The sequence below is a fragment of the Globicephala melas genome, chromosome 2 (assembly GCF_963455315.2).
Source record: "Globicephala melas chromosome 2, mGloMel1.2, whole genome shotgun sequence".
In the NCBI taxonomy this organism is placed as follows: domain Eukaryota; kingdom Metazoa; phylum Chordata; class Mammalia; order Artiodactyla; family Delphinidae; genus Globicephala; species Globicephala melas.
Genome location: NC_083315.2, coordinates 3,458,596 through 3,485,972, shown reverse-complemented (window position 1 = coordinate 3,485,972; position 27,377 = coordinate 3,458,596). Strand labels below are relative to the sequence as shown.

The window sequence follows — 27,377 nt, the reverse complement described above, 5'->3', positions numbered from 1 at the left end:
TTGACTTGTAGCTGCTTCACTCCCCATTTCTGCCTCTGTCTGCACGTGGTCTTATTCCCTCCGCGTCTCCTCTCCTTGTCTCCAAGGATTTGGGGCCCACCCTAATCAATGTGAACTCATCTCAAATTGATCACATCTGCCAAGACCCTAGTTCCGAGTACGGTCACGTTCACAGGTCCTGTGTTAGGACTTAGACATACCTTTTTGGGGAACACAATTCATCCCACAGTAGTTGGGGCTCGACTTGAATTGTAGCAAAATCGAGATGCTGTGATCATTCTGAAGCTTGAATGCTGTGTTTTATGAGGTACTAAAATATTTGGAATTGTAACAGTGAATCCTAGGTTTCTCAAGCCATTTTAGGGATATTTCTAGTAGACTTTGCATGGTGTGTGTGTGTGTGTGTGTGTGTGTGTGTGTGTGTGTGTGTGTAAAATTTACAAATAAAAAGACTGGTTATTTGCTGGGATTTGTGGGATTCAGCTAAGGAGGATGTCGTCGTCCTGGGGTGGATGTAAGAGGAAACAAAAGTAAACTAGCAGATTCTTTTCTCTGTTTGTGTGTATTTTGCCTAAAAATAACAATGCTGCTTTTTAATCAGTTTATATTAGAAAATGAAACATATATTTGGATAACTTTTTTCAGCTCACTAATGCACTTGATCATTTTAGAAAATAAAGAATACAGGGTCAGTGAATGAAATTCAGGGTCATTGAAATTCAGCCTCAGCTTCCAAGAGGGTTTTTGATAAGGCATACAGTGAACCTAGAGCAACGCCTGGCCTTGGTAAGTGCCTAACATGTATTAGTGATTGTTAGTGAGCCTTTCTAAGAAAGTGAAGGAGGTTTGAGGTAGTCATGAAAGGAAGGAAAGTTCTTCTCACCTCTTATTTTTGATAGTCGTACGTCTGGTTGGTTAGTGTATTTACCATTCCAGTCATTGGTTCAGTTTTGGTCATAAATGACTGAAAAATGTAGATTACAGTTAGAATGAGAGTGTTTGTAATGCAGGACCATACATACAATATTAGACACATGTTTAATTTCTGGGTTTGAGATTTGAAGGTAATGTTCTTTATTCTATGATGCTTGTGAATGAATATTAAAAATCCAGACTATGTTAACTTTTTTCTTCATTCTCTTCCTTCATTTAAATAAAAATAGCCGTATCGATCCAACAAGCCACAGAGCCATAATGTGGCAAAGCATCCTTTTTGAGAGGTGAATATTACGGAATGAAAATGGCTGACAGAGGTGGGAAGATTGTTCCAGGGCAGGTGTATATTGAAGTGGAATATGATTACGAATACGAAGCGAAGGACAGAAAGGTCGTGATCAAACAAGGGGAGCGATATATCCTGGTGAAGAAGACCAACGATGACTGGTGGCAGGTGAAGCTGGATGAGAACTCCAAAGCGTTTTACGTGCCTGCCCAGTATGTGAGGGAGGTCGGCCGCAGAGCCCTGATGCCACCTGTGAAACAGGCAGCGGGGCTGCCGAATCATTCTGTGAAAACGATGCAGAGTCTCCACCTGCAGAGGTCCACAGAAAATGTGAGCAAATTGCCCGAGCTTTCAAGTTTTGGAAAGCCGTCGCCGTCTGTGCAAGGAACAGGTCTTACTCGTGATGCCAATCAGAATTTTGGACCCAGTTATATTCCAGGTCAGACTGTCAACCTCAGCCTGGACCTGACCCATAATAATGGAAAGTTCAACAGTGACTCACATTCTCCCAAAGTTTCTGGCCAGAATAGGACACGGTTATTTGGTCACTTTCCTGGTCCGGAGTTCTTGGACGTAGAGAAAGCTGGCTTCTCCCAGGAACAGTCTTGTGATTCAGCAGGAGAAGGCTCGGAACGGATACATCACGATTCAGAGTCTGGTGATGAGCTTAGCAGCAGCTCCACTGAGCAGATAAGGGTAAGACTGAAAGTGGACGATGGAACACTTGTGCCACCTTCATAACCGTTTAATTATAGGTGTTACTATTTAAAATTTTTTTTTTTTTTTGCGGTACACGGGCCTCTCACTGTTGTGTCCTCTCCCGTTGTGGCATGTGGGATCTTCCCGGACCAGGGCACGAACCCGTGTCCCCTGCATCGGCAGGTGGACTCTGAACCACTGCGCCACCAGGGAAGCCCCTTTGTGTCAATTTGTCAAGTAAAGTGAAGTAATTTTAAAAGCACATGCGTGAAACTGAAATATGTTTAGAAAAGTTTAATTATTAGTGAATTTGATAAATTTTGGGCCTAAAGCTCTGTTGTAAGTTTTATTCATCAAATTCAGTCAGTGAGGCTGCTCTTAAGGTGTGTCCGATTGTAATGGAACTAGTATGTTCTTTTTCTTTTATAGGTTTTAATTTTTCTTGTGACATTTTGAGTGGAGACAGGAAAAAGGGAAGGTTCTCTAGAAAAACTTCTGATGCTTGAGATCAAGGCAGTTGCTGTCAGTTTATCATCATTCGTCTTAGTCTTTTCTTCAGTCCTTACGTGATACTTTGATGTAGAATATTTCTTTCGTGTGTCCTGGAATTTTTCTGCATGTGGCTCCTTATGTATTAGTTGGACTTGGGAAAGACATGTGTTTTCTCTTCCATCTGGCCATCACCACTGTTTCACACCTGAAATTACGCTTTATGTGTAGGTCCACTAGCAGCCCTGTGTTCTCTTCATCGTGCTCATCTTAAATTCACTACGTGGAAGGTCATGGCTCCTAACCTCTCCTGGACTATTTGGAAATCCTGTTCGATTTCTCTAGCCAGACCTCGTCCTAGCTCTTTGTGGCAGCTGTTTCAGCCCTTTTCCGTTTTATTCAGTTCTCTGATTCACCTGCTTTTCCCTGCTGTCTTAGCAGATAGTCTTGTTTCATGGCAGAAGTGAAAACTGTGGGGTGGGAACTGCTTCTGCTTGGGGAGGACGTATGCACAGCAGTTAATCGAGCTGTCCTTAGATTTGAATCCGGGTCCATATCTCTTGCCGGCTGAGTGATAATTGGGGCCAGTTACTTAACTTCTGTGTGTCTCAGTTTCCTCCTCTTGACATGGGGATCACGAGTGGGTTCCTGTATACCTAGCGTGCCTGGCACTCAAGCAAGTAGAGTAGGTATCTACTGCTGCTTAATAAATTACCCCCAGATCTCCTGGCTTAAAACAGTAAACATTTATTATGTCACAGTTTCTGTGGCTCAGTCATTCAGAAGCAGCTTAGTTGGTGGTTTTAAAGGCTTAGGGTCTCTCACGGGGTTGGCGTCTTACGAAGTCTTGGCCGGGCCGGAGCAGCTGCCTCTAGGATGGTCACTCCCGTGGTCCTGTTTGGGCCTCTTTGCAGATGCTTGAATGTTGTGACTAGCTTTCCCCTAGACAGAGCCATCCAAGAGGGAAGAGGGTGGAAGCTGCGTTGTCTTTTATGCCCCGATGTTGGAAGTTGCGCCCTGTCATGTCTTAGCAATCACACAGCTCAGCCCTGCTCTGTGTGGAGGTTACAGCACAGAGTGTGAATGTCAGGCTACGGGACATTAAGGGTCACCTCGGGGCTGGCTATCGCAGTACGCGTTCGGAACCACAGAGCTGTCATTACGGTTGTCGTCGTCGTTTCTGTTACAGTTATTCCCACCATGAAACCTACAGGTGCACCAGTGTCATCAGTGATCTCCCCCCAGTACAGGCAGTGCAGGCGTGGCATCTTCTATCAATGAGTGGTCTCTTCATGTTTGCTTTTCCCTCTTTTTCACAAACCTTTTGCTAAACATTGTGTAGCGTTGTGCTCGTATGGCTTTAGACTCATTATTTACCAAGTTTTTTCCCTCAGGATGTACATTTGCTCATGTTTTCCTGTTTTAGTAAAGCTCTTCAGCAATACCTTCCCTTCCGAGTATCACCTTATCACTCTTTACTGGCAACTTCTGGAAAGAGTTGCACGTATTTGCTTCTTTGTGTTCGCTCATTTCCTGCTCATTCCTTAACCTGGTCTCCTATGGCTTCACCACCCCACCTAAACAGCTTCTGCTAAAAGCTGCCCACGGTTTCATTGTTGATAAATGTACAGACAGTTAAAAAAAATTATATATATAATCATATCATGGTTACAGTGAACAAGGTTAATAACCAAAAGGCAACTTAAAATAATTTTTCACTGAGGCATAGCATATAATCATGTGTGTAAATTGTACTAATCTTAAATGTATGGCTTGATAGATTTGTGCTTGTGTAAAGCCATGAGCCCCTTCCCAGTCAGTATCTACGCCCTCCCCGCCGTGTCTCTGCTAGGAGATTTTCATTCTTCTGACATGGTAGTACTGATCAGTCTTCTTTAACTAAACTTCCATTTTGAGATGATTGTAGCTCCATAAGCAGTGGTAGGAAACCATAGTGAGGGGTCCCCTGTGCCCTCTGTCCATTTACCTCCGTTGTAACGTCTTGCCAGACTGGACTGTAGTATCACAGTCAGGGTGTTGATGTTGGTACAGGTGAGATGCTGGGCGTTTCCATCAACACAACGAACCCTTATGTTGCCCTCTTAATGGCCACACCCGCTCCCCTCCCACCCCCAACGCTGCTTAACCGCTCACCACCACTAATCTGTTCTCCATTTTTATAATATTGTCATTTCAGGAATGTTATATAAATGGACTCACAGCCTATGTAGCTTTCTGGGATTGGCTTTTTAAAAAATATTTATTTATTTATTTGGCTGTTTCAGGTCTTAGTTACGGCACGCGGGGTCTTTGTTGCAGTGTGCAGGCTCTTCTTTGCGGCACGTGGGCTTCTCTCTAGTTGTGGCTCACAAGCTCAGTAGTTGAGATGCGTGGGCTCTCTAGGTGTGGCGCGTGGGCTTATTAGTTGTGGCATGTGGGCTTAGTCGCCCTGCAGCATGTGGGATCTTAGTTCCCCAGCCAGGGATTGAACCTGCGTTCCCTGCGTTGGAAGGTGGATTCTTAACCACTGGACCACTAGGGAAGTCCCTGGGATTGGCTTTTATCATTCCACACGATTCTCTGGAGATTGATCCAGGTTGTTGTGTGTATCAGGGTTTGTTCTTTTTGTTGTTAACTAGTATTCTATGGTATGGATGTACCGTACTTAAAAATAATTCACCCGTTGAAGAATGTCTGCGTTTCCAGTTTTTGGCTTTTGCAAACAAAGCTGCTACGTATAAACGTTTGTGCACAGGTTTTTGTGTGAACGTACCTTCTTTATTTCTTTGGCATAAATGCCCGTGTGTATAATTGCTGTTTAACTTTTCAAGAAAATTAAGCAGCAGTTACATGGCAGTTGCACGTTTAATTTTTCAAGAAGCTGCCAAGCTGTTTCCTAGAGCGGCTGCACGTTTTACACTTATGTCAGCAGTGCTTGTGGTCCAGGTCCTCTGCATGCGCACCCGCATTTGGTGTTGTCTCTTTTTTATTTTAGCCATTCTGATAGGTGTGTAGTGATTGCTCCTGATTTTAATTTCCATTTCCCGAATGGCTAATGATGTTGAACACCTTTTATGTGCTTATTTGCCATCAATAGATCCTTCTCATTGAAATGTCTCTTCAAGGCTTTTGCCTATTTTTAATTAGACTTTTGTACTGTTGAGTTTTAAAATTTTTTTATTTTATTTTTTTACTTTTTATTTTTTTAATCTTTATTGGAGTGTAATTGCAATTTACAATGGTGTGTTAGTTTCTGCTGTACAACAAAGCGAATCAGCTCTATGTATACATATATCCCCATACCCCCTCCCTCTTGAGCCTCCCTCCCACCCTCCCTATCCCACCCCTCTAGGTCATCACAAAGCATCAAGCTGATTAGAGAGTCTCTTTTTAGTATAGTCTAGATACTAGTCATTTGTCAGATATATAATTTGCAAATATTTTCTCCCAATGTCTTTTTGTACTCTTAACAGTGTCTTTTGCAGAGCAAAGGTTTTTAATTTTGATAAAGTCCAATTTATTAATTTTCCCTTTTATGGATCAGGCTTTTGTGTCAAATCTTAAGAACTCGCTATATAGCTCTATTAGTCAGGGTTCTCCAGGGAAACAAGCAATAAGGCGTGTGTGTGTGTGTGTGTGTGTGTGTGTGTGTGTGTGTGTGTATGGAGAGAGATTTATTTTAAGGAATTGGCTTATGTGATTATACAAGTTGGCAAGTCCAACACCTGCAGGATGGGATGGTAGGCCGGAGACCCAGGGGAGAGCCAGTGTTGAAGTTCAGATCCGAAGTTTGTCTGCTGGCAGAACTTATTCTTGCACGGGAGGTCAGTCTTCCGTTGTCTGAGGGCCTTCAACTGACTGGATGAGGCCACCCACTCTATTGGGGGCAGGGGGCAAGCTGATTTATTCAGAGTCCACCAATTTAAATGTTAATTGCATCCAAAACACCCTCACAGAAACATCTAGAATAATGCTTCACCAAATATGTGGCCCAGCTGAGCTGACACACAAAATTAACCATCACAGTAGGTTTAGATTCTAAATATTTGCCTCAAGTATTTTTTTTCCCCTAAAAGTTTATAGTTTTACATTTGAATCTGTGATCCATTTTTAAAAAAAATCAATTTATTTATTTATTTATTTTTAGCTGTGTTGGGTCTTTGGTTTTGTGCACGGGCTTTCTCTAGTTGAGGTGAGTGGGGGCTACTCTTTGCTGCGGTACACAGGCTTCTCGTAGTGATGGCTTCTCTTGTTGTGGCGCATGGGCTCTAGGCACGCGGGCTTCGGTAGTTGTGGTGCACAGGCTTCAGTAGTTGTGGCACGTGGGCTCAGTAGTTGTGGTGCACGGGCTTAGTTGCTCCGCGGCATGTGGGATCTTCTCGTACCAGGGCATGAACCCGTGTCCCCTGCATTGGCAGGCGGATTTTTAACCACTGCTCCACCAGGGAAGTCCCTGTGATCCATTTTGAGTTTAATTTTTGTATGAGGTTAAATCAGGGTTCATTTTTTTTGGCCTATGGGTATCTGATTACTACAGTACTGTTCGTTGAAAAGCTATCTTTCCTCCAATAAATTGCTTTTACACTTCTGTCAAAAATCAGCTGGCCACACTTGTATGGGTCTGTTTCTGGGCCATCTCTTCTGTTTCACTCAGAGACATTATGTCCCTCCTCTAATACCACACAGGCTTCATTACTCTAGCTATATAATAGCCTTGAAATTGAGTAAACTGATTCCTCTTACTTTCTTCTTTTTCCAAGATATTTTTGCTATTGTAGGCTGAAGAGGGGAAGAAGGCCTTTGCAGATATGATTAAGGTAAGGATTTAGAGATGAGGACATTATCCTGGACCCTACATGCAACCACAGATGTCCATAGAGAGGCAGAGGGGCACCACACAGAGGGAAGGTGTGAAGATGGAGCAGAGGCAGGTTTGAAGATGCCAGCTGGGATTCTAATAGGGATCATCTGTAGGTTGATTTGGGGAGTAATGCCATCTTAACAGTATTAACATTTCTTGCAGGCAGGTCTGCTAGTGCTGAATTCTCTCAGTTTTGTTTGTTCAGGAAAGTGCTTCACTTTGACGCATGATTTCTTTAGATACAGAGTTCTTGTTGGTGATTTTTTTCTTTCAACACTTGAAATATTTTTCCCACTCTTTTTTTGTTTGCATGGTCTCCAGAGAGGAGTATGCTGTAACTCCTATTCTTGTTCTTCACTAGTTCAGTGTTTTTGCTTCTGGCTTCTTTCAAGATTTTCTCTTCATCTTTGGTTTTCTGCAGTTTGTGTGCGTTTTTTTGTACTTTGGTATTTGTGTAAGTTTTTGGTATTTATCCTGCTTTCAGTTTGGGAAATTTCTGTTGACGTATCTTCAAGCTCATTGATTCTTTTCCCAGCCGTGTCCAGTCTACTGATCATCACATCAAAGGCATTTTCTCTTTTCTGTTACAGTGTTTTAATTTGTGGCATTTCTTTTTGATTCTGTCTTAGATTTTCCATCCCTCTGCTTGCATTACTCATTTGTTCTTGTATGTTGCCTACTTTTTCCTTTACAGCCCTTAAAATATTAATAGTAGTTATTTTAAATTCCGCCTGATAATTCCAACATCTGTGCCGTATCTGAGTTTGATGCTACCTTTATCTCTTTAGATGATTTTTTTCTTGCCTTTTGCCATGCTTCGTAGTTTTTGTTGAGAGCCAGACATGTTTTATTGGGTAATAGGAATGGAAGTAAATAGGCCTCTAGCGTGCAGTGTTATGTTCAACAGGCTAGAAATTGGACTGTGTTTAAGGTTTGATGTAGTTGTAGGTACCAGACAGAGGCTTTAACTTCTTCAAGTACCCATGTTTTTGGCCTTCTCTGAGAGTTCCTCATTAGTGCCTGGCTCCCCAGTACATCTCCCTGCTGCCTTCCTGACCGGGGCGGGGGGTGGCGGCAGTGCTTCATTCCTTGGCCCACATGCCCTCCACCGATGTGCTGGTCAGAGGATGGCCTCCTTGCTGCTCGGCGGTGGTGCAGGTTCTGAGTCTCCAGTAAGCGCCCTCTGTGTGTATGTACATAGGTTGGGGGGTCTTGTGACTGTCTGGCAGTGACCTCCCTGGTTGCCGCCTCTGCCTTCTCTGACAGCACCCTGGCGGGGGTTGTAGGGTGCCTGTTATAGCCCTGCTTGCCGCCGCTGGTGGTCTGTGGGTGGAATCGGTGGTTTGTTCTGTGCCATTTGGCTGGACTAGTGCGGTAATATCCAAAACCTTTCAGCCTTGCTGGTCTTCCCCTTTTCTGGATCTTCTGCTAGATGTAGAGCAGGGATTTGTTGGGGCTTTTTTGGTCTGTGCCTGTTGGTGTTTCTGGGTTGCTGACTTCCCTCTTTTTTTTTTTTAATATTTATTATATTTTGGGTGCACCTGTTTTTAGTTGCAGTGTGCGGACTTCTTAGTTGTGGCATGCGGACTTCTTAGTTGCGGCATGCGGACTCTTAGTTGTGGCATGTGGACTCTTAGTTGCAGCATGCACGTGGGATCTAGTTCCCCGACCAGGGATCGAACTTGGGCCTCCTGCATTGGGAGTGCAGTCTTACCCACTGGACCACCGGGGAAGTCCCTGACTTCCCTCTTCAAACCTGTGGTGTATGAAGCCACAACTAAACCCAGGGAACTCACCGGTTTGTTGTTCATTGGGTCCTAAGGTCACAGTTGGTTTACCTTCTCTCTGCCTTTCAGAGTTGTCTTCTGTTTGTTTTATATATTATGTTTTTATTTATACCTAGTGTGAAGAATAGGATAAAGTACATTTCCTCCTTTTTCCCAGAACTGGAAGTGATTGGTAAGTTTTTAATGGTAGTTTTTAAGTACTCATTGTCTTGACCTCTTAACAGTCTTGGTTAGAGGATGGCCTCTTTGCCACTTGGCAGTGGTGAAAGTTCTCTGGGGGATCCTCTCACCACAAGCTTCCATCATGCCCTGTCTTTTCCCTTTGCTGTACTCATCACACTTATGATTGTTTTCTTTCTTCTCACTAGTCAGTCTGTGGTCTCCGAGGCCAAGCTATCTACCATGTCTTGATCTCTCTGTCTGTCCGGTGCCTAGCATAGTACCCTGGTACATAGTAGATGTGCTAAATGCTTCTGTAATAATGACCAGTGTTTAGCCACAAATACATGGAAGGGGAGACCTAGATTAATGTCCCATCAAAGATGCATGTTTCTGCTTGAAAATCAGCCATCCAGCAGTGCTGTGACCTTTGACACAGCATAGGCTCTATGAAGAATGGTATTAGAGAGGTGAAGTTGGGGGTAGAAAACTGTAATGCAATAGAGAGATTCCAAAATTTGAGTAAAAATAAAATCATAGGGCTTCCCTGGTGGCGCAGTGGTTGAGAGTCCGCCTGCCGACGCAGGGGACGCGGGTTCGTGCCCCGGTCCGGGAAGAGCCCACGTGCTGTGGAGCGGTTGGTCCCGTGAGCCATGGCCACTGAGCCTGCGCGTCCGGAGCCTGTGCTCCGCAACAACAACAAAAAAATCGTAATATTCAGTCTCCACCACCCCCCCCTTAAATTGGGTACATCATATGCAGGGTCTTCATCAGATCAAGTTTTTAGGTCATTTCAAAGTTTATACTAATGGTTGATATGAAGATGAAACTGAAAAATCAGTGTTCCGAGCTCCAAACCTTAGAACAGCCTTAAAAATTATACACTTTGCTCCTGATGCCCTATTTTTCTCTCATGATCTCATTAATATTCCTTTAATATGTGTGTCTTACCAGCCTTGAGTATCAAGTTTCCCGGTTCCCTGTAGTTAGAAAGTGAGGTCTAAAGCTGGAAAGTCGAGATGGTAGACCTTCATCTGTGAGGCTGACAGGATGCCAGAAGAAGTGATGACTTTAGGAAGAAGGCCAAAATACTGTAAAGCTGAGAATCATGTTATTTTAAAAATACAATATGAATGTTTATGATGACTATGAATCTAGAAATGTTTATGTTCTATACTAGCTTTTTTATATTGGCAGATATATTTATAGAAAGTTTCTTCATTGACATTGCTAAACTAACGTATTTCTGGTATTTGAAATCTAATATTAAATTCATCTGGAAAATTTTATATATGGAACAATTCGTCAACATTTCTAGGTGTTATCATAGTACACTAGGTTCACAAAATCAATTGTGTAATTTTTTATAGATTGAAGCTTTGTTTCTAATTGAAGAATATTTAAATATTTCTTTTTAGTCTTTATTCCCATATTATGTGGACTGTTAATACAGATGTTTATTGTATTTAAAAATACAGATTTTAATTATACAGTCATAAATATATCTGTGTATTTACAAAGAAAGAATCATACTGTATGTGCAGTTTCACCATACGGAGTATTTTCAAAATATCTGTTATGCAAACAGAATATTTACTAAACAAAGAAGAATGCTGAGAGGTGTAATTTTTCAGGCTAATTAGATTTTCTGGTTAATTCAGGATTAGGTATAAAAGGTTTCAGTGTTTGTTAGAGATTTTCCTAAATCTGTTTCCACAAAGATGGTGCTGAATCTAAAAACAGACATAAATTAGCTTTGTGTAGCGGCAGCTAATAATGTCCCCTTTCGTCCAGATCCTCGCTCGCTGTTGGTAGGCCCTTTTGTGAAGTCCTCCCCTGCCCTGCTGCTGGAACGCGTGGAGTCATTACTTAGCTTCCTTAAAATTCTCTGAAATGCTGCTTTGCCACCTGCTCAGACTCACCACAACTTCCTGTTTAATTTCTTTATTGCTTAGAGCAGCTCCCAAATTAGGAATTTTAGGAGATTTGGGTGCTGATGGCTTATGCTATATAATGGCTTGAATAAGTTTTAGTGAATTTGTCTGAAAACCTAATCTTCAGCATTTATATCATGATTTTCTTTGGTAAAGTATGGATGAAGTTCAGTGTCTTATTTCAGAGCAGCTGGAATTGTCTCTTGAGTGCTGGTATTGTTTATTTTACTTTTTTGTTGTTGTCTTTTGTGATTTGCTCTCAAATTATGTCTCTCTCTCTCTTTTTAAAAATAAATTTATTTATTTGTTTATATTTATTTTTGGCTGTGTTGGGTCTTCGTTGCTGTGCCCGGGCTTTCTTTAGTTGCGTCGAGCGGGGGTTACTCTTCCTTGCGGTGCGCAGGCTTCTCACTGCGGTGGCTTCTCTTGTTGCAGAACACGGGCTCTAGGTGCACGGGCTTCAGTAGTTATAGCACAGGGCTCAGTAGTTGTGGCACACAGACTTAGTTGCTCGGCGGCATGTGGAATCTTCCCGGACCAGGGCTCAAACCCGTGTCCCCTGCATTAGCAGGCAGATTCTTAACCACTGTGCCACCAGGGAAGCCCTATTTTACTTTTTAAATTTAGGGCAATGTAGTGTCTGAACTTGAGTTAGGACAGATGTGGCTTTTAAGATTTGGGATCTGCTGCTGTGTAGCTGTATGTCCATGGACAAGTCCCCTAATCGCTGAGCCTCAGTTTTCTTACCTCTAAAAATGAACTGAGAATTGTTGTTATATTTAATGAAATACTGTGTGTGGAACTCCTTGTGTATCTGGCACAAGGGAAGCCCCAAGCACGATACTAGTTCTATTCTCTCCAAGTCTTGTAGTTGCTGGCAGTCTTAGAGATTAGAATGCCCAGGCACAGTATGTTTAAGGGTTTCACTGCTCTTTCAGAACCCTTAGTTTTCTAAAACCTGATGTTTTAAGTTTATATATATATTAAAAATCACTAAAATCTTTCTTAGACCTTGAATCATAGGAGATGAACATTTTAAGTGGTTCCTGGATTTTTAAACAATTTTCAAAATTATTTTTAAATGTTTTTATAAAGTAGAAAGCTGTACCTTTACTTATTTGAGTGTGAACTTTGTATTCCTTTTGATAATAATTATTAGTAGAATTGGTGGTATATTTTTTGGCACAGAAACTGGAGTGATTAATATCTCTACCAAATTTCAGAAAGACGATCTCATGGGTGGCAGATCTACTTAATCAAATCAACTGGCCGGTATATTTAGTGGCTTTGCTTTCGAAGGCTGGCCAGCCAAATTACCGTCAGATTCTGGATTTTCTATATCCCCCTGCCCAGAATGCATAATCTAGTATTAACAGTACTTGACTCTTGAAAAATTAGTTAAAACAGTTGACTGTTTTGAGACAACCAAGATAGGTGTATCTGGTGGCTTAATCGTTAGAAGATAAAAGCGAAAAAGCTGGTAAACCGGAGCTGACGTTTCATTTAAATATACGAGCAGATGCACACGAAGCTGGACGTATTTGTAGTAAGCCCTTAACAGTCTCTGCCTGTGTTGAACAGGAAATGTATTAATGTGAACTCTGTAGGTGGCATAATCAGTAGTTTTTCTCTCTCCCCTCGTTAATCTTTTTTTATTCTTTAAACTTACTTTAGCAAGTAGTAATTGATCAGCATTTCAGTTCCATTCCAGTTCTTGGACTGTCCTTTGCTTGAGCATATAAAGTACTAAAGGGGTGGTGGGAAGTAAAGAAAAGGGTTCTGATGGTCTGCAGAAATGGTCATCATCGCCACATACGGAGAGTTGTTTGTATTAAGCTTGAATCTTCTTTCAGTAATATTTTAATTCGTGGCATCCCTGGGAGTGATGAGATCAGCAGTGCTCTTCTGGGTGGTTTTGTTAGTTTGTCCTTTAGCCTTCCTTTCTTTGTATTTTCCTCCTCTGAATAGCATTTGGGAAACTATCTTCTGTTTCTGCTTTCTAGGATCATCTTCTTGTCAAATCTTTCTACTAAATCAAAACGGGAAAGAATAAAGTTGTTTTGATTTTATTTAATTGACTACGTACATATTTATAAAGTCACAGGATTTATATGAAAAATGCAATTTGATGAAAAATGCAATCAGAATTTGGTGAAAAATGCAAACTCCTCTCTTAAGAAATGCACATTTACATCAAATTTTGCTTTAATTTCAGGGTATCCAGAAACCCAGATTCTTAAAGTGAAAGTTCTGGGCAAGGTAATTATGGAGTGAAAATTGATAAATCTTTAAGGAAATTTAGGCATAAATGTCTAATTAGATGGAAATTTGGGAGAGGAGCTAGATCTGCTTGAAATTACATTTGGATCAAACCTGAAGGCAGAATGAATCGAGATCTCTTAGGATGACTGTTCTTACTTTCTTTGGCATGCCTTCTCTTCTCCGTGAGAAGAGCACCTTGTTCTAACTGCTGCGGGTCTTTTCTCAGAAACTCTTGATATTAGAAAGTAAATGCTTTATCATCTATCATTAACTTCCTCCTGGAATCAAGAGCCTGCTTTAATTTAGCATCGATCTGTTTACCAGGCTCCTTTCCGAGGATCTAGTGACAGCCGTAGACCATCTTTTCAAGAAAATGCCTGCACGTGTGTTCATGCATATGGTGCCGCTGGGCTCACAATCCACATAAATCTCTTTACATCCACCTCTCTCACCTTTTTCCTGCCCTTTTCTCACCTTTTCCTTTTCTAAGACACGTTGGTCTCTTCTTTACCTTTCTTATAAACTTGACCTGTCCTTCTGCCTCATGATCCTAGATGCACTTGGCTTTATTTTACCCTTTTCTGCTTTAATTCCTGTCTGTTAGTCAGGACTTAGTGGTAGAAACCCAACTGTGCCTAGTTTAGGCAAAAGGGAATTTACTGGCTCATGTAACCAAACTAGAGGAAGGGTTTATTCATGTAGGCGTTAGGGGTGATTGGAACTAAGGCCTTCTCACTGTCAGGATTCCTTTTATCCTTTCTCTCTCATCTCTCATTCCCCTTCCATGACTCTGTCGTTCTTCCACACAGACTTCTTCCACGTGGCTGTAGACAAGTTGCTGGCAAGTGCTAGGGTCACATCCTTAGTTTTCCTATTAGAGCGTCTATTAGAGCATCTGTTTTTCCTCCCTTAGTTATAATTCAGAAAACCTTGGAGAGAGAATTGGCTTGGCTTGGATTATGCTTATGCTATGACCAGGGGCACGGGTGGATCGTACCCAGACTGCGTAGCTGGAATTTGAGTAGAAGCAGTTCCCCCACGGAAGGAGCAGACATGCTGTTCCCAGAATAAGGGAGAGGAGCCAGGCAGGCAGATAATAGTTGTCGACCCTATCTTCTTCTTCTGAGGTCTTCCCACTTCACACCCATTCTGTGCCAGGCCAGTTATCAAGTGCCACGAAGGCCAGGGGAAGAGCTGGCCAGGAGAGAGTTATCAGGCTGATTCCAGTCCAGCGTAGGAAGAGCAAAGTAATATTCCCTTTGTGCACGTCCTACTCTCTTCAGACTGTAGTCTTTAAAGCCAAAGATTGTATCCTACCCATTTCTGCCAGCAAACTTCTGACAACAAATAATAAAGAATCTGTACAGTGAAGGCAATACTGATGAAAAAAAAAGCAACTTAATATGCTTAACGTGATACGTCTGCAGTTGATAAGAGGTGAACTTGTGATGGTTAATTTTAGGTGTCAGCTTGGCTGGACCATGGCGTCCAGGTACTTGGTCAAACATTATTCTGGATGTTTCTGTGAAGGTGTTTTTTGGATGAGATTAACATGTAAATTGGCGAACCTTGAGTAAAGCACGTTGTCCTCCATTATGTGGGTGGGCCTCATCCAATCGGTTGGAGGCCTTAACAGAACAGAGACTAGAACCTCCCCTTGGTAAGAAGGAGTGCTGCCACCAGACCGCTCTTGAACTTGAACTGCTACGTTTCCCTTGGTCTCCAGCCTGCCAGGCTGCTCTGTAGACTTTGGACTTGCCAAGCCTTCACCATTGCATGAGCCAATTCCTTAAAATAAATCTTTTTCTATATCTGTCTATCTATCTATCTCTCTGTCTGTCTGCCTGTCTATACACCTCTTCTTGTATCTGTTTCTCTGGAGAACCGTAATGTACAGGTTACAGCTGCTGACTGCTCCACGCTTCTATCATCACAGTTAGATCCAGAAGAAAGACCTGAAGTTTGTATGTGAAATCCTTTGCAGGGACGGCTCACCTTAGCTTAATTAAGTCTTGTGCTTGTCTCTGGACCAATTCCTCTGGTAGGTAGGTTGAGCACTCTCATGCGTCAGCACTGTATTTATTGCCAGCCCATCACAAAGAAGGCATGAGGTGTGCAGGGTAGTATGATTGGCAGTACCACCAGAGTCCCAGCTTTCGGGGGAGGGCAGATAACCAAAGAAAGGGCCGCGGTGGTGCTCGCACCTGAAACGAGGGCCTGCTGGGCAGTCAAAACAATACATGTTCATATGGTACAATTATTTGCTACACATTGGAATATATCTATCTTTTGGAATATGGAATGAGTGTATTCTTTATGTTTTAGAATTCTTGGACACTGTGTAACATCAATTGCATATAAATTTCTTCACTTCTGTAGACCAGTTCTGATGGACTTTAATGCGTGAATTTTCCAGTTTGTGATTTGAAGTCTTAGACATGTTTAAAGATTAAAGTCACAGTGTCAGTTGACTTGAGATACTGGAAATTTCTCTGTCTCTTTAGATGTATGTATTCATATATGTATGTATGTGCGTAAGTATGAGTGTATGCATCTGCACAGACGAGTGTACATATGCATGCGTACGTACATGTATGTGTGCATGTGTGTATGCATGTGTGTGCATGCGTGTGTATGTATGTATACACACATACATAATTTTAGTATGATTGTCATAGAGTAGCAGTAGAAAAAGATGGTTGGAAAGATGACATAATTTTAAGACTCATTTAAAAATGTGTTCATTAAAAATGTTCTGTGTTTTCACCCTGTTTCCTTCGTAGGAAAGAATTTGCTAATCTAGGTGACATATCAACAAAAACAACAGATGTGAAAACATTTTTGCATTTTTGTTGAGAAAAATCTCATCTGTATGCATAGAATATCTTTAGCAATTGCTTCAGTAAATGCCAGACAGATGGTTTAAACTCAGGATGACTCCTTGAACAATTTTATCACAACAATTATTTTGAAACGTGTTATAACAACATTTGAGCTCACATTTCTGGAGAATCATGAATGTAACTTGGTACATTAAAGGGAGAGGGAAAGGACTAGGCTTCTAAACCAGAGAAATTTGTGTCTCGGAGCCCTTCTACAAGATGCTTGACTTCTGAAGCCCTCTTTCCGTAACCTATGGTTGAATACTACCTGTCTGTTTTTCTGTCTCATAGAGAGGAATTCAGTAACTTAAAAGTGGTTGGAAGGTAGGTGAGTGACAACTTGGTTATAGAGGAGAAATAGAAAAATGAAGAACTAGAGGGGATTCATTAGTATTAATAATATAGTGAGAGACAGGATGATGGAAGGAACTAACCATGGTTAGTCGAGCGTCTTTGCTGTGTCAGGCACTAGAATAGATGCTTCCATATGTGGTTGCTTCACAGCTGCTTTGTAAGGCAGGTAGGGATAACTTTCTTTTTACATTGAAGAAACAATTGCATATTCTCAGTTTATGAAGTCAAGGGAGTATTTATACCTTTAAAAATACTTAAGGGCTTCCCTGGTGGCGCAGTGGTTGAGAGTCCACCTGCCGATGCAGGGGACACAGATTTGTGCCCCGGTCCGGGAAGATCCCACATGCCACGGAGTGGCTAGGCCTGTGAGCCATGGCCGCTGAGCCTGCGAGTCTGGAGCCTGTGCTCCGCAACGGGAGAGGCCACAACAGTGAGAGGCCCGCCTACCGCAAAAAAAAAAAAAAAAAAAAAAAACCACTTAAAAATAATTAGATCAAAATTCTGACCTTGTTTGATTTTTAAAAAATATTTATTTATTTGGTTGTGCTGAGTCTTAGTTGCGGCAGGCATGGACTTCTTAGTTGCCGTACGTGGGCTCCTTAGTTGCAGCTCACAGGCTCCTTAGTTGTGGCATGTGGGATCTAGTTCCCCAACCAGGGTTTGAACCCAGGCCCCCTGCATTGGGAGTGTGGAGTCTTAACCACTGGACCACCAGGGAAGTCCCCTAACCTTGTTTGATTGAGCTGTGAGTTTAGCCAGTTACTTTTTTAATGGAACACCAATTTTACTTGAAAGAATGACTGACAGACTGCTTATTCACAGCAGGGCATTTGTTGGACATTTTCTCAAAAATGAACAAAGTAAGGCCATTGCTTTAAAAAAAATTGATTTTTGTTGCAAGTGATAAAAATCAAGCTTTCAGATGAAAATTAGAATCTTGAAAACTTGTATCTGCTGCTGTGAGCTTATAGTTTTTCAATCTCAAGACTTTCCTGATAAAAGCAGTGGTGATGTTAAAGATTTTGTATTTGTTTTTTGTTTTTGATACTGTGTAGTGAAATGTTCCAACATTTGGAAAATAAGATAAGCCTAACTCAGTGAATTATTATTTTTCAAGTGACCAATGCATGATGGATACAAGAGTCATTCAGAGGCAAGATAGACCAGTGGATTTTAATGTGACAAAGTACAACTCGTTAATTGTGATTTTAGATTCCACATTGCAACTAATCTTTAAGAAACCGCTACTCATTGAGTTTTGGAGGAATGTTAAAGAATGTCCACAATTATCTGAAAAGCTTATTAAAATAATTCTCCTTTTATTGTCTGCCTGTCTGTATAAGACCATTTATTCTATATGTGCTTCAGCCAGAACAACATATTGCAAGAGGTTTAATGTGGAAGCAGGTATGAGAATCCAGATGAGGAGATTTGAAACTGCGAGACAGTGCTGTTTTCCTCACTGTTGTTTTTGGGGGAGGCTGTCATCATTTTTCTAAATACATATTCATATTAACATGCAACAATTATTTTTAAATAAATTTAAAAAATAATATAAAAATTTCCTAGTTTTAACTTCTAATACTAAATATCAATAGATATGATATTGAACAGGAACAAGAGCTCTTTTGTATCCCAGGTAATTTTTAAGAGGGTAGAGGGGCTCTGGGATCAAAAAGTTTGAGAATGCTGTTTTGGTGAAAGGGTCTGCATTTAGCTAAGGGAAAGTAGTGTCTGACTGAGGCCTCACAAGGTTCTTCTCCTTAGAATCTAATGTCTTTATTTATAGGTTCAGGGTGTATGTTAGTGTTTGATGATGATAACATTTTTTTGGTAAAATGTTATAAAATTTGGCCAGAGACATTTTGGCTAAACTCTATTTCAGTTAGAGAGATGAATTCTTTGTTAAAATCTATTATCAGTTAATTTGGTAGGCATATAGTCAGTGGTGTTTTAACAGTACATCGAATTAAATTTATTTTTTTTGTTTTAAGCATATAGGCAGTGTTATGAACTATAGTAATATTAAAATGTTGGAAATTTCTTGCATTAGAAATTCTTCATACTTAATATAAAATATTATATATAGTATACATAAAGTCCCATCCCCATAAGAAGGGCACAACATGAACACACTCAGTTTCAAGATCTGAAAACCTTGACTATGCAAAAACAGACATGACAAGCAGTGAAAGACGTGTGTCTCTAGTAAGGATGGAAAAGAGGAAGATTTCCCGTAGCCAGACTGTTTTAAATATTTTTTTGTGCTGAAGTTAGAAAATGGAAAGCTTATCAAAGGGGCTGGGGCGGGGGGAAGTCTGCCTTCTGAATCTGTTCTTCCTTAGGCAGAGTGAGGGACGCCTCAATCAGTGCCGGGACTGTTTTTCAGTACTTTCATATAAGATGAATTAACACCATTTCTCTTCTTTTATCTGTTTAGCTTGTTGAACTAAAATTTGAAGCAAGTTCAGGCAAGGAGATAGTTAATGTGAGCCTTAGGGAGTAAATAAATATGTACTTTTTAATGCACTGACACCTCAACCAGTTTTTCTGGGGGATGGAAATTTTTGCCTAATTGAATATCCAGTAGCTATGTTTCATTCACCACCTATTAAAGGTTTTCTATGTGCTAGAAGAGATGCCACATCTAGTCTGGTTTCTGCCTTTAAGGAGCTCATAGTTTAGTGTATTTCACTCTGCTCTCCAGCAATAGTAAAGCTAGCATATGAAAGATTATTGAACCTTCCTTCAAAGAATCAGACGTTTGTAGCCATCATTATTATTACTATTAGTTGTCTGTATAGTACATAGTATATTTGTTAGTTCATAGTGTCTCCAGGACATACTCAGTGTTACTTTTGGAGGAAAAAAAATAATTGTACTGTCAGGTGTCATTTGTCTAATTCTGCTAAAGTGAAAATGTTGAAAAATTCCAGGTAACAGTTTTGGTTAGATAGGCTCTAATTACTGTAATTTTTTTTAAATGTATATGTTTACTTTTCTTTTTGTCTGATTAAAAAAAATACATGTAAACCAAAACACTTGTTTCTCCTACTCTGTGATCTCTTTATCTCTGTGTGCATTATTCTGACGTTCACTTAAAATCCTGTGGATGTGGACTTATTTTGGTGACTCTACCCTCTGAATTTTACTTATCATTCTTGGCCTCTTAATGAGAGCCCAGAGCATATGTCTGTCCTTCTTTATCTCCTTTTTTTTATATATATATAAATTTATTTATGTTTTTGGCTGCGTTGTGTCTTTGTTGCTGCACGCGGGCTTCTCTAGTTGCAGCGAGCAGGGGCTACTCTTCGTTGCGGTGTGCGGGCTTCTCATTGCGGTGGCTTCTCTTGTTGCAGAGAACGGGCTCTAGACACGCGGGCTTCAGTAGTTGTGGCTCACAGGCTCTAGAGCGCAGGCTCAGTAGTTGTGGCTCATGGGCTCTAGAGTGCAGGCTCAGTGGTGCACGGGCTTAGTTGCTCCGCAGCATGTGGGAATCTTCCTGGACCAGAGCTCGAACCCGTGTCCCCTGTATTGACAGGCGGATTCTTAACCACTGTGCCACCAGGGAAGTCCTGTGGCCTTTTTTATCTTTTTGTCTAATGCTTCTCCACAGATGAAGCCCAGAGTTGTGTTAGTGAGAATCTCATAAGTACCCAAGCATGTAATCTAGTGCAAGGTTGTCAGTGGGGGGAGTTCAGCCTCCCTGTCTCTTTGGGAAACCAGTTGAGCTGGGGCGGGTGTCCCATCCCTGGCTCTGGGAGAGCAGACAGGTGTGGCACTTGTAGGCAGAAATGTTTGTGAAGGTCATTTAAAAGAAAAAATGGTGGGTGTGTCTTGGCAGTCATTTTATAGTTCCCAAGTGATTGTGATTTTTTTTGTTACTTGAGCATACTGAAGAACCATGAAATGAACCTTGAGGATTCTTTTTTCACTTAAAATTACCTAGTGTCCCATATTTACAGGTGCTCGGTGACTTGGGGTATTGAATCAAGGAATCTGTTTCCTAGTCGAACACACTTGCCCACTGTTAATCATCCTGTTTTATTTTGCATTGCAAACTTAGCTGGAGAGCTGGCAGCATTTTGAGCTTGGAATTTTGGTAGTGTCACGGTGAGGCAGCCGTACTTACCGAACCAAAAGTCACAACATTTGTTCTGATGAGTGTAAGTGAGAATGTACTTCTGGGAACGCGTGGGAGGTAATATTTGAAATCTGAACTGCGTCAAACGGTTGCCGTGCTCATGGAGAGGAGAGCATTATTTATTTAGGTAAGTATTTCTTGCTTACTTTTGTTGTGACAGGCATGATTTAGAAATTACAGAACAGTATTCTCAAATCTTTCACTGGAAGATAGGCAAAATGAAATTAAAGTGGAATAACATAGCACTTAATATTTCTTGTTAGTGTTTTTCTGTTTGTAACTTTAGGGAGAGAGAATGTGCCAGTTCTTAAATTTGAAAATATTTTACACTGTGGTAATAAGAGTATTTATTAAACACAGCTGTAAGATGATTACTGTTACTTGTACTTGGTAGGGACAGTGTAGGTAGTGAGTAATAGCCTGGACTTTGAAATCAAACAGACCTAGTTTTAAATCTTGGTTCCGCAACTCCCTTGTGAGGAGGGAGGAATCATGAAGCTCCTGGGTGCTGAGGACACTAATGACATGAGAGAGTCAAGTGCCTCAAACAGAGTATATGCTTAGTAAATAGTCATTGCTATGTAGTATTTTTTTATTGCTAAAGTAAAATTTTATTTAAGAAAAGACAGTTCTAAACTCTGTGGGTTTCTATTTGAGACCGTTCAAAAGAGATTTTCTAACTTCTAAGGACGCAAACAAAAATTTAAGAAATGCATAGTTGGCACATTGGGTTAGAATCAGTTTATTTGGGTGTGTTTTATGTATTTTGTATACTATATTGGGCCTCTTGTAACGCATCTGTGGGCCCAGGGCATTTATTCCCGTTTCTCAGCCTATAGGGATAATGTTGTTCTCTTAGACAGGTTTTTTTTTTAACATGACATTAGTCACTACATTTATATATTATATTTGATAATCCTCTGTCAGTTTTAATGTTCTTATGGAAAGCTGACGTGATATAGTTTTGCGGGGAGAGCCTATGATGTAAAGTCTGGGAAATACACTTCACTGCTTTGAGCCTTGCTTCCCATTCCTGAGTTGCAGAGCCTCTCAAGGACAGGGATTTGTCTGTTACTTTTTTCTATCCTGTCAATCAGGATGTATTGAACATTTCTTGAATGAGTAAGTGAATGAAGGAGAGCATAAAAGGCTCTAGTTAAATCAAAAGACATTAACGAGCGTGACTTCTCAGTTCTGTTTCTTAATTAACGTTGTGTTGTCAAACAGAAATCTTATTCACTGGCACAAGCCCTTTTCATGTTTTTCCAATTTGGTCAATAATGTACTTCCAAAGAAGACATGAATTTTTGTGTGGTTTACTTTTTATAGTTCATAACTAATAACTCTTTCTAAGAATTCAATATTATAACTTTCATAAAAGTTTTTCCCATTAATCAAGTATAGAGGCAGCATAGTATAAGAGAGGCAAAGAGCCAGGTTGCCTGGGTTCAAAGTTCAGATCGATCACTTTCTAGTTGTCCACACCTGGTCAAGTACCCAAACTTTTCTGGAACTATTTCCCCATCTGTAAAATGGGAATAATAGTAGTACCTATGTCATAGGTTTTTATGAAGATTAGTTGGATTTATATAAGTTCTTAGAATAGTGTCTGGTCCACAAATATACTGCTAAGTGTTTTCTATGTTTATGTGTAGGTGTACTCTTATTACTTTGATCTCAAACATACCCATAGAGCTATATATTTTTGACATTTTAATTAAAAATAGAAGAAAAATAGCAAAAGCCTATTTTAATTATGTAGGAAATAAAGTTTACTTAGTAAGTGAATGGCTGAATGTATAAGTCATAGGAATATAATTATCTGTTGATCAAAGTATTAAAGGTAGAACTTAATTACTGTGGTTATTCGATGTAGATACTTACATGTGTATCTACATTTGGTTCTTTTCCATGAAGTGATGTAAGGCTATGTTTTCTGGATAAGCATTTTTCTGAGACCATAAGTCAGGATATTTGAAGATAGAATCTGCAGTGTCTTCCCTGTATTTCAGAGAGGTTTGGACACGTCAAATTAAACAGTAGTTTTTTTCTTCTCTTCCAGTTGTATCGAGATGCAATTGACATACAGCACTGTGTACGTTTCTGTATAGCATAATGATTTGACTTACATACATAATGAAATGACCACAGTAAGTTTAGTGAACATCCATCACCTCGTGTAGATACAAAATTAAAAAAAAGAAAAAAAAAAGAGTTTGATGAGAACACTTAGGACTTACTCTCTTAACTTTCATAGGTAACATACAGCAGCATTAATTATATTAACCGTGCTGTTCATTGCATCCCTACTACTTGTTTATCTTATAGCTGGAAGTTTGTGCCTTTTGACCCCCTCCATCCGGTTCGCCTTCCCCTCACAGCACCCTCTTCCCGCCTCTGGTGACCACAAATCTGATCTCTTTTTCTATGAGTTTGTTTTTTGGAGTATAATTGACCTACAGCACTATGTTAGTTCCTGGTGCACAACATAGCGACTTGATATTTCTATACATTACAAAATGGTCACCACTAGGGGCTTCCCTGCTGGCGCGGTGGTTAAGAACCTGCCTGCCAATGCAGGGGACACGGGTTCGAGCCCTGGTCCAGGAAGATCCCACATGCTGCGGAGCAGCTAAGCCCGTGCGCCACAACTACTGAGCCTGCGTTCTAGAGCCCGAGAGCCACAACTACTGAGCCTGCGCTCTAGATCCTGTGAGTTACAACTACTGAGCCCATGTGACACAACTACTGAAGCCCGTGCTCTGCAGCAAGAGAAGCCACCGCAGTGAGAAGCCCGCTCGCTGCAACTAGAGAAAGCCTGCATGCAGCAACAAAGACCCAACGCAGCCAAAAAATAAATAAATTAATTAAAAAAAATAATCACCACTAAACAATAGTTTTTTAATACCCACTGTGAGCTATTGGCTTTAATAGAACTGTTAGATTTTTTTCATACATATTTGTTAAATATTTTAATCATTTTTTATTTAGAAAGGAAAACACTGATGGAAAAGAATAAAACAAAACAAAAACCGTAACTGTAGATTTAATGGAATAATTAAATAATTCATGCATTCAGTAAATATTTGTTGAGCACCAGCTGTGTACCTTGTACCGTGCAAGGCTCTGGGGCTTTGATGGCCAGCGCGGAGCATATCTTTTAATAGAGCCCTACTTGATGAATGCACACAGGATACCTATGTAGAACAGTGGCTCATTTCTGTTGCTTCCCTATTATCTCCCATAAGAAAATTTTAATTGGACATTCCCTGACCTCCGGGGGTTGTTAAAAGTACCTGCAGAGAATTGCCGGCAACCTTGTAGAAGTGTGTAGGTGCCGTTACTGTAACCGTGGAGGAGCTGTGTAGGAGATTCTAATACGGCTCTGATAGTGTAGGTGGTGGCGATTTTAGTTAAGGAATTTATTTGATATAAAAACTGCCAGCCTAGTGTCAGTCTCTTAGTCTATATTGGCTGCTTTTAGAACTGGAGCCAGGGCTTCCCTGGTGGCGCAGTGGTTGGGAGTCCGCCTGCCGATGCAGGGGACACGGGTTCGTGCCCCGGTCCAGGAGGATCCCACATGCCGTGGAGCGGCTGGGCCCGTGAGCCATGGCCGCTGGGTCTGCGTGTCCGGAGCCTGTGCTCCGCAACGGGAGAGGCCCCAACAGTGAGAGGCCCGCGTACCGCAAAAAAAAAAAAAAAGTGGAGCCAAACGTGAGCGTGTTAGGTGCTTTGTGGGGTTGCAGGTAATTAGTAGGATAAGGCAATGAACTAGGTAATACAAGGTCAGAGGTCAGAGGAAAGATTCACGGGGAAGGATAAGTTAAACAATAAACAAGAAAGCTAGAGATTCTGCACTTACTTTTTGTGACTATTTGACTTAGGCTAGGTTCTAATAAAGTTATATTTTTTAAATAAAATTTTCCTTTTTTAAAGGAAACCACTGAAGTTCTCTGTGGTAGGTGTTTATTTCCATAGTTAAGGAAGAGAAAATTTCTTATCTTTGAAATAGGTATTAAAACTAACATGTGAATTAAGAAAATCAGTTGAAACTCACTGTTAACATGGAAGTGACACTTGTACGTAGCTGAAGATTGCACTTTCTGTCCATCCTTTTTGAGGTTTCTAGAGAAGGAGAATGTCAAGGTTGAAGGAATCTAAAGTTTGTAATTATTTGAAGTAATTGCTTTGGAAGAATGCAGCACAGTGCATATCTATCTAATTTTTGTGTGCTTGGTTTTAATAAAATCTAGCTTAACTTGAAGAGGGCATTTTCTTTTTTCTTTTTTTTTTTGCGGTACGCAGGCCTCTCACTGTTGCGGCCTCTCCCGTTGAGGAGCATAGGCTCCGGACGCACAGGCCCAGCGGCCATGGCCCACGGGCCCAGCCGCTCCGCGGCATGTGGGATCTTCCCGGACCAGGGCACAAACCCGTGTCCCCTGCATCGGCAGGTGGACTCTCAACCACTGCGCCACCAGGGAAGCCCAAGGAGGGCATTTTCACAGGAGTTGGCAAACTTTCTCTTTAAAGAACCAGAGAGCAAATATTTTAGGTTTTGTGAGCTATATGGTCTCAGTCACAAGTATTCAGTTCTGCCATTTGGCATTAAGCAGCCAGAGACAGTGGGAACAAGGGCGCATGGCTGTGCTTCAGTCAAACTTCATTTACACAAACAGGCAACAGGCTGCATTTGGACCATATCTTGCCTGTCCCTTTACTATAAATAGGGAGATGCTGCAGTATTTTTTTTTCCATTTTCATAGTTTTACCTTATTTTAAAAAGTGTAAGATTCAATAAAATACTCAAATACAAGACTGCAGAAGCATTGCTATACAGAGAAATCTAAGGCTTCTGAAACAGAATTGTTGCCATTATTTGCTCAGAAAGTTCAGCAGCTGGTATAAGACAGTTCAAATTTTATGTATGAAAGGAAGCTTAGGAGTTTGATTTTGAAACTATGGAAGTGCAAGATGTTTAAAAGTTAAAAATTCTAAGCAAAAGGTCACAGCCTGCACCTATTATGATTACAGCTTCATCGGAGACATCAATAGGTTATGCTTGAGTAGTTTTCTGGAGGTTTTTTTTTTTTTTTTCCTTTTTAATTCTAGTCTCTATTTTCCGTTTTTTAATAAAAGGAAGATAGATTTTGTGCAGGTTATTAATACATCACTTTTCTAGCCAGCAAAGTGTGGTTTCAAAGTTTTATCAGTTATCTGCAAAATATCTCCCTTGAGTATGTCAGGTTTTCCTTTACTTGATTTATTGTGCTTACTGTAGAAAAGCATTGAGAAAGACCCATGTCATGTGGATGTTACTGCTAAATATTCAAGTAATGTGACATATACATAGAGATGAAAACCTTTTGTTTTTATAGAAAAACCATCTATTTTATGTTTTAGTTAAAGTAATTTTTCTCATGGACAGTTTTGTTACTGTAATTTAAATGAGTTTATGGAGAAAAACAATCAGTTTATTCTTCAGTTACGATAACTTAATCGCCAGCTGTTAAAGAACGGGTGACGTAATCAAGTGGGGAGGAATGTGACCTTTTTATCTCCTTAGCTGCAGCTCTAAAGATTTAAATAGGAATGAATAAATCTCAGTGTTCCTATAAAAGCTAAATATGCTGTAATTAGAAAAATGGTATGGATACTCTTAAAACAGTTACTTGCTCTGACACATACGTATCATAGATTTTATGTTAGTGCGTTCACCGAAATAGAACGTGGAGCCTGAAAACTGTGATAACCAGACTTGTTCCTTCCTGTGGCCAGCCTTTTCTTCTCTTAAAAGGAACCAGGCATCTTTATGCCACTTTCAGTATGTCTCATTCTGAAGAGCAGCAGTATCCCAAAAGGGCAAATTGGGCAAGAAGCTAATACAGAATTTAGGTCTCTGCCGCAGATGTTCTCTAGAGACTTCGGAACCCTGAATGAAAACCTTTTTATTTCTCCTGTGAATGTTCAGATACCTGATAAAAAGGAACAAACATATAAATAACTGATTTGGGGGACTTCCCTGGTGGCCCAGTGGGTAAGACTCTGCGCTTCTGCTGCAGGGGCAGCACAGGTTTGATCCCTGGTCGGGGAACTAAGATCCCCCATGCCTTATGCCCAAAAAACCAAAGCATAAAACAGAAGCAATATTGTAACAAATTCAATGAAGACTTTAAAAATGGTCCACATCAAAAAAGTCTTAAAAAAAAAGCTGCTTGGGAACAGAGGGAGCCACCATGTCTCAAGTGAGCCTTGGAACGGGGTGGAGTAATTGTGAGTCTTTAGATGAGGATTGGGGTTAATTTGACTTATGGGAAACATGTCTTTTGTATTTAGGAATCTTTTCTGAAAATTCTGAACTGAGAGCTAGCTGTAATGAAGAAGAGAGGTTGGAAGGGGCTCTAAAAGGAGACCAAGGATCTTGGAAAACAAACTGCAGCTTTGACTAGCTTAACTCTCCGTTGACCTGGAGTACATTTGTGAGGTGGATTTTGTTTCCTGCACGTTGAAATATAAGCAGAATGTTTTATATTTTTCTCCGTGGGAATGGGGCTATATGAGGAGGTCAAGAGGAGCAAAAACAAATT

General features: G+C 40.7%; 1 protein-coding gene across 10 annotated transcripts in view; it reads left to right on the top strand.

The window, feature by feature from the left end:
• Positions 1–27,377, top strand: part of ARHGAP12 (Rho GTPase activating protein 12) — a 110,011-nt gene that overhangs the window by 17,174 nt on the left and 65,460 nt on the right. For all 10 annotated transcript variants that reach the window (XM_060291998.2, XM_060291995.2, XM_060291992.2 and 7 more), the window contains exon 3: positions 1,164–1,918. In XM_060291998.2, the coding sequence (XP_060147981.1) occupies positions 1,235–1,918 (684 nt within the window). In that variant the 5' untranslated portion in view covers positions 1,164–1,234. The remainder of the gene's footprint in view (positions 1–1,163; positions 1,919–27,377) is intronic.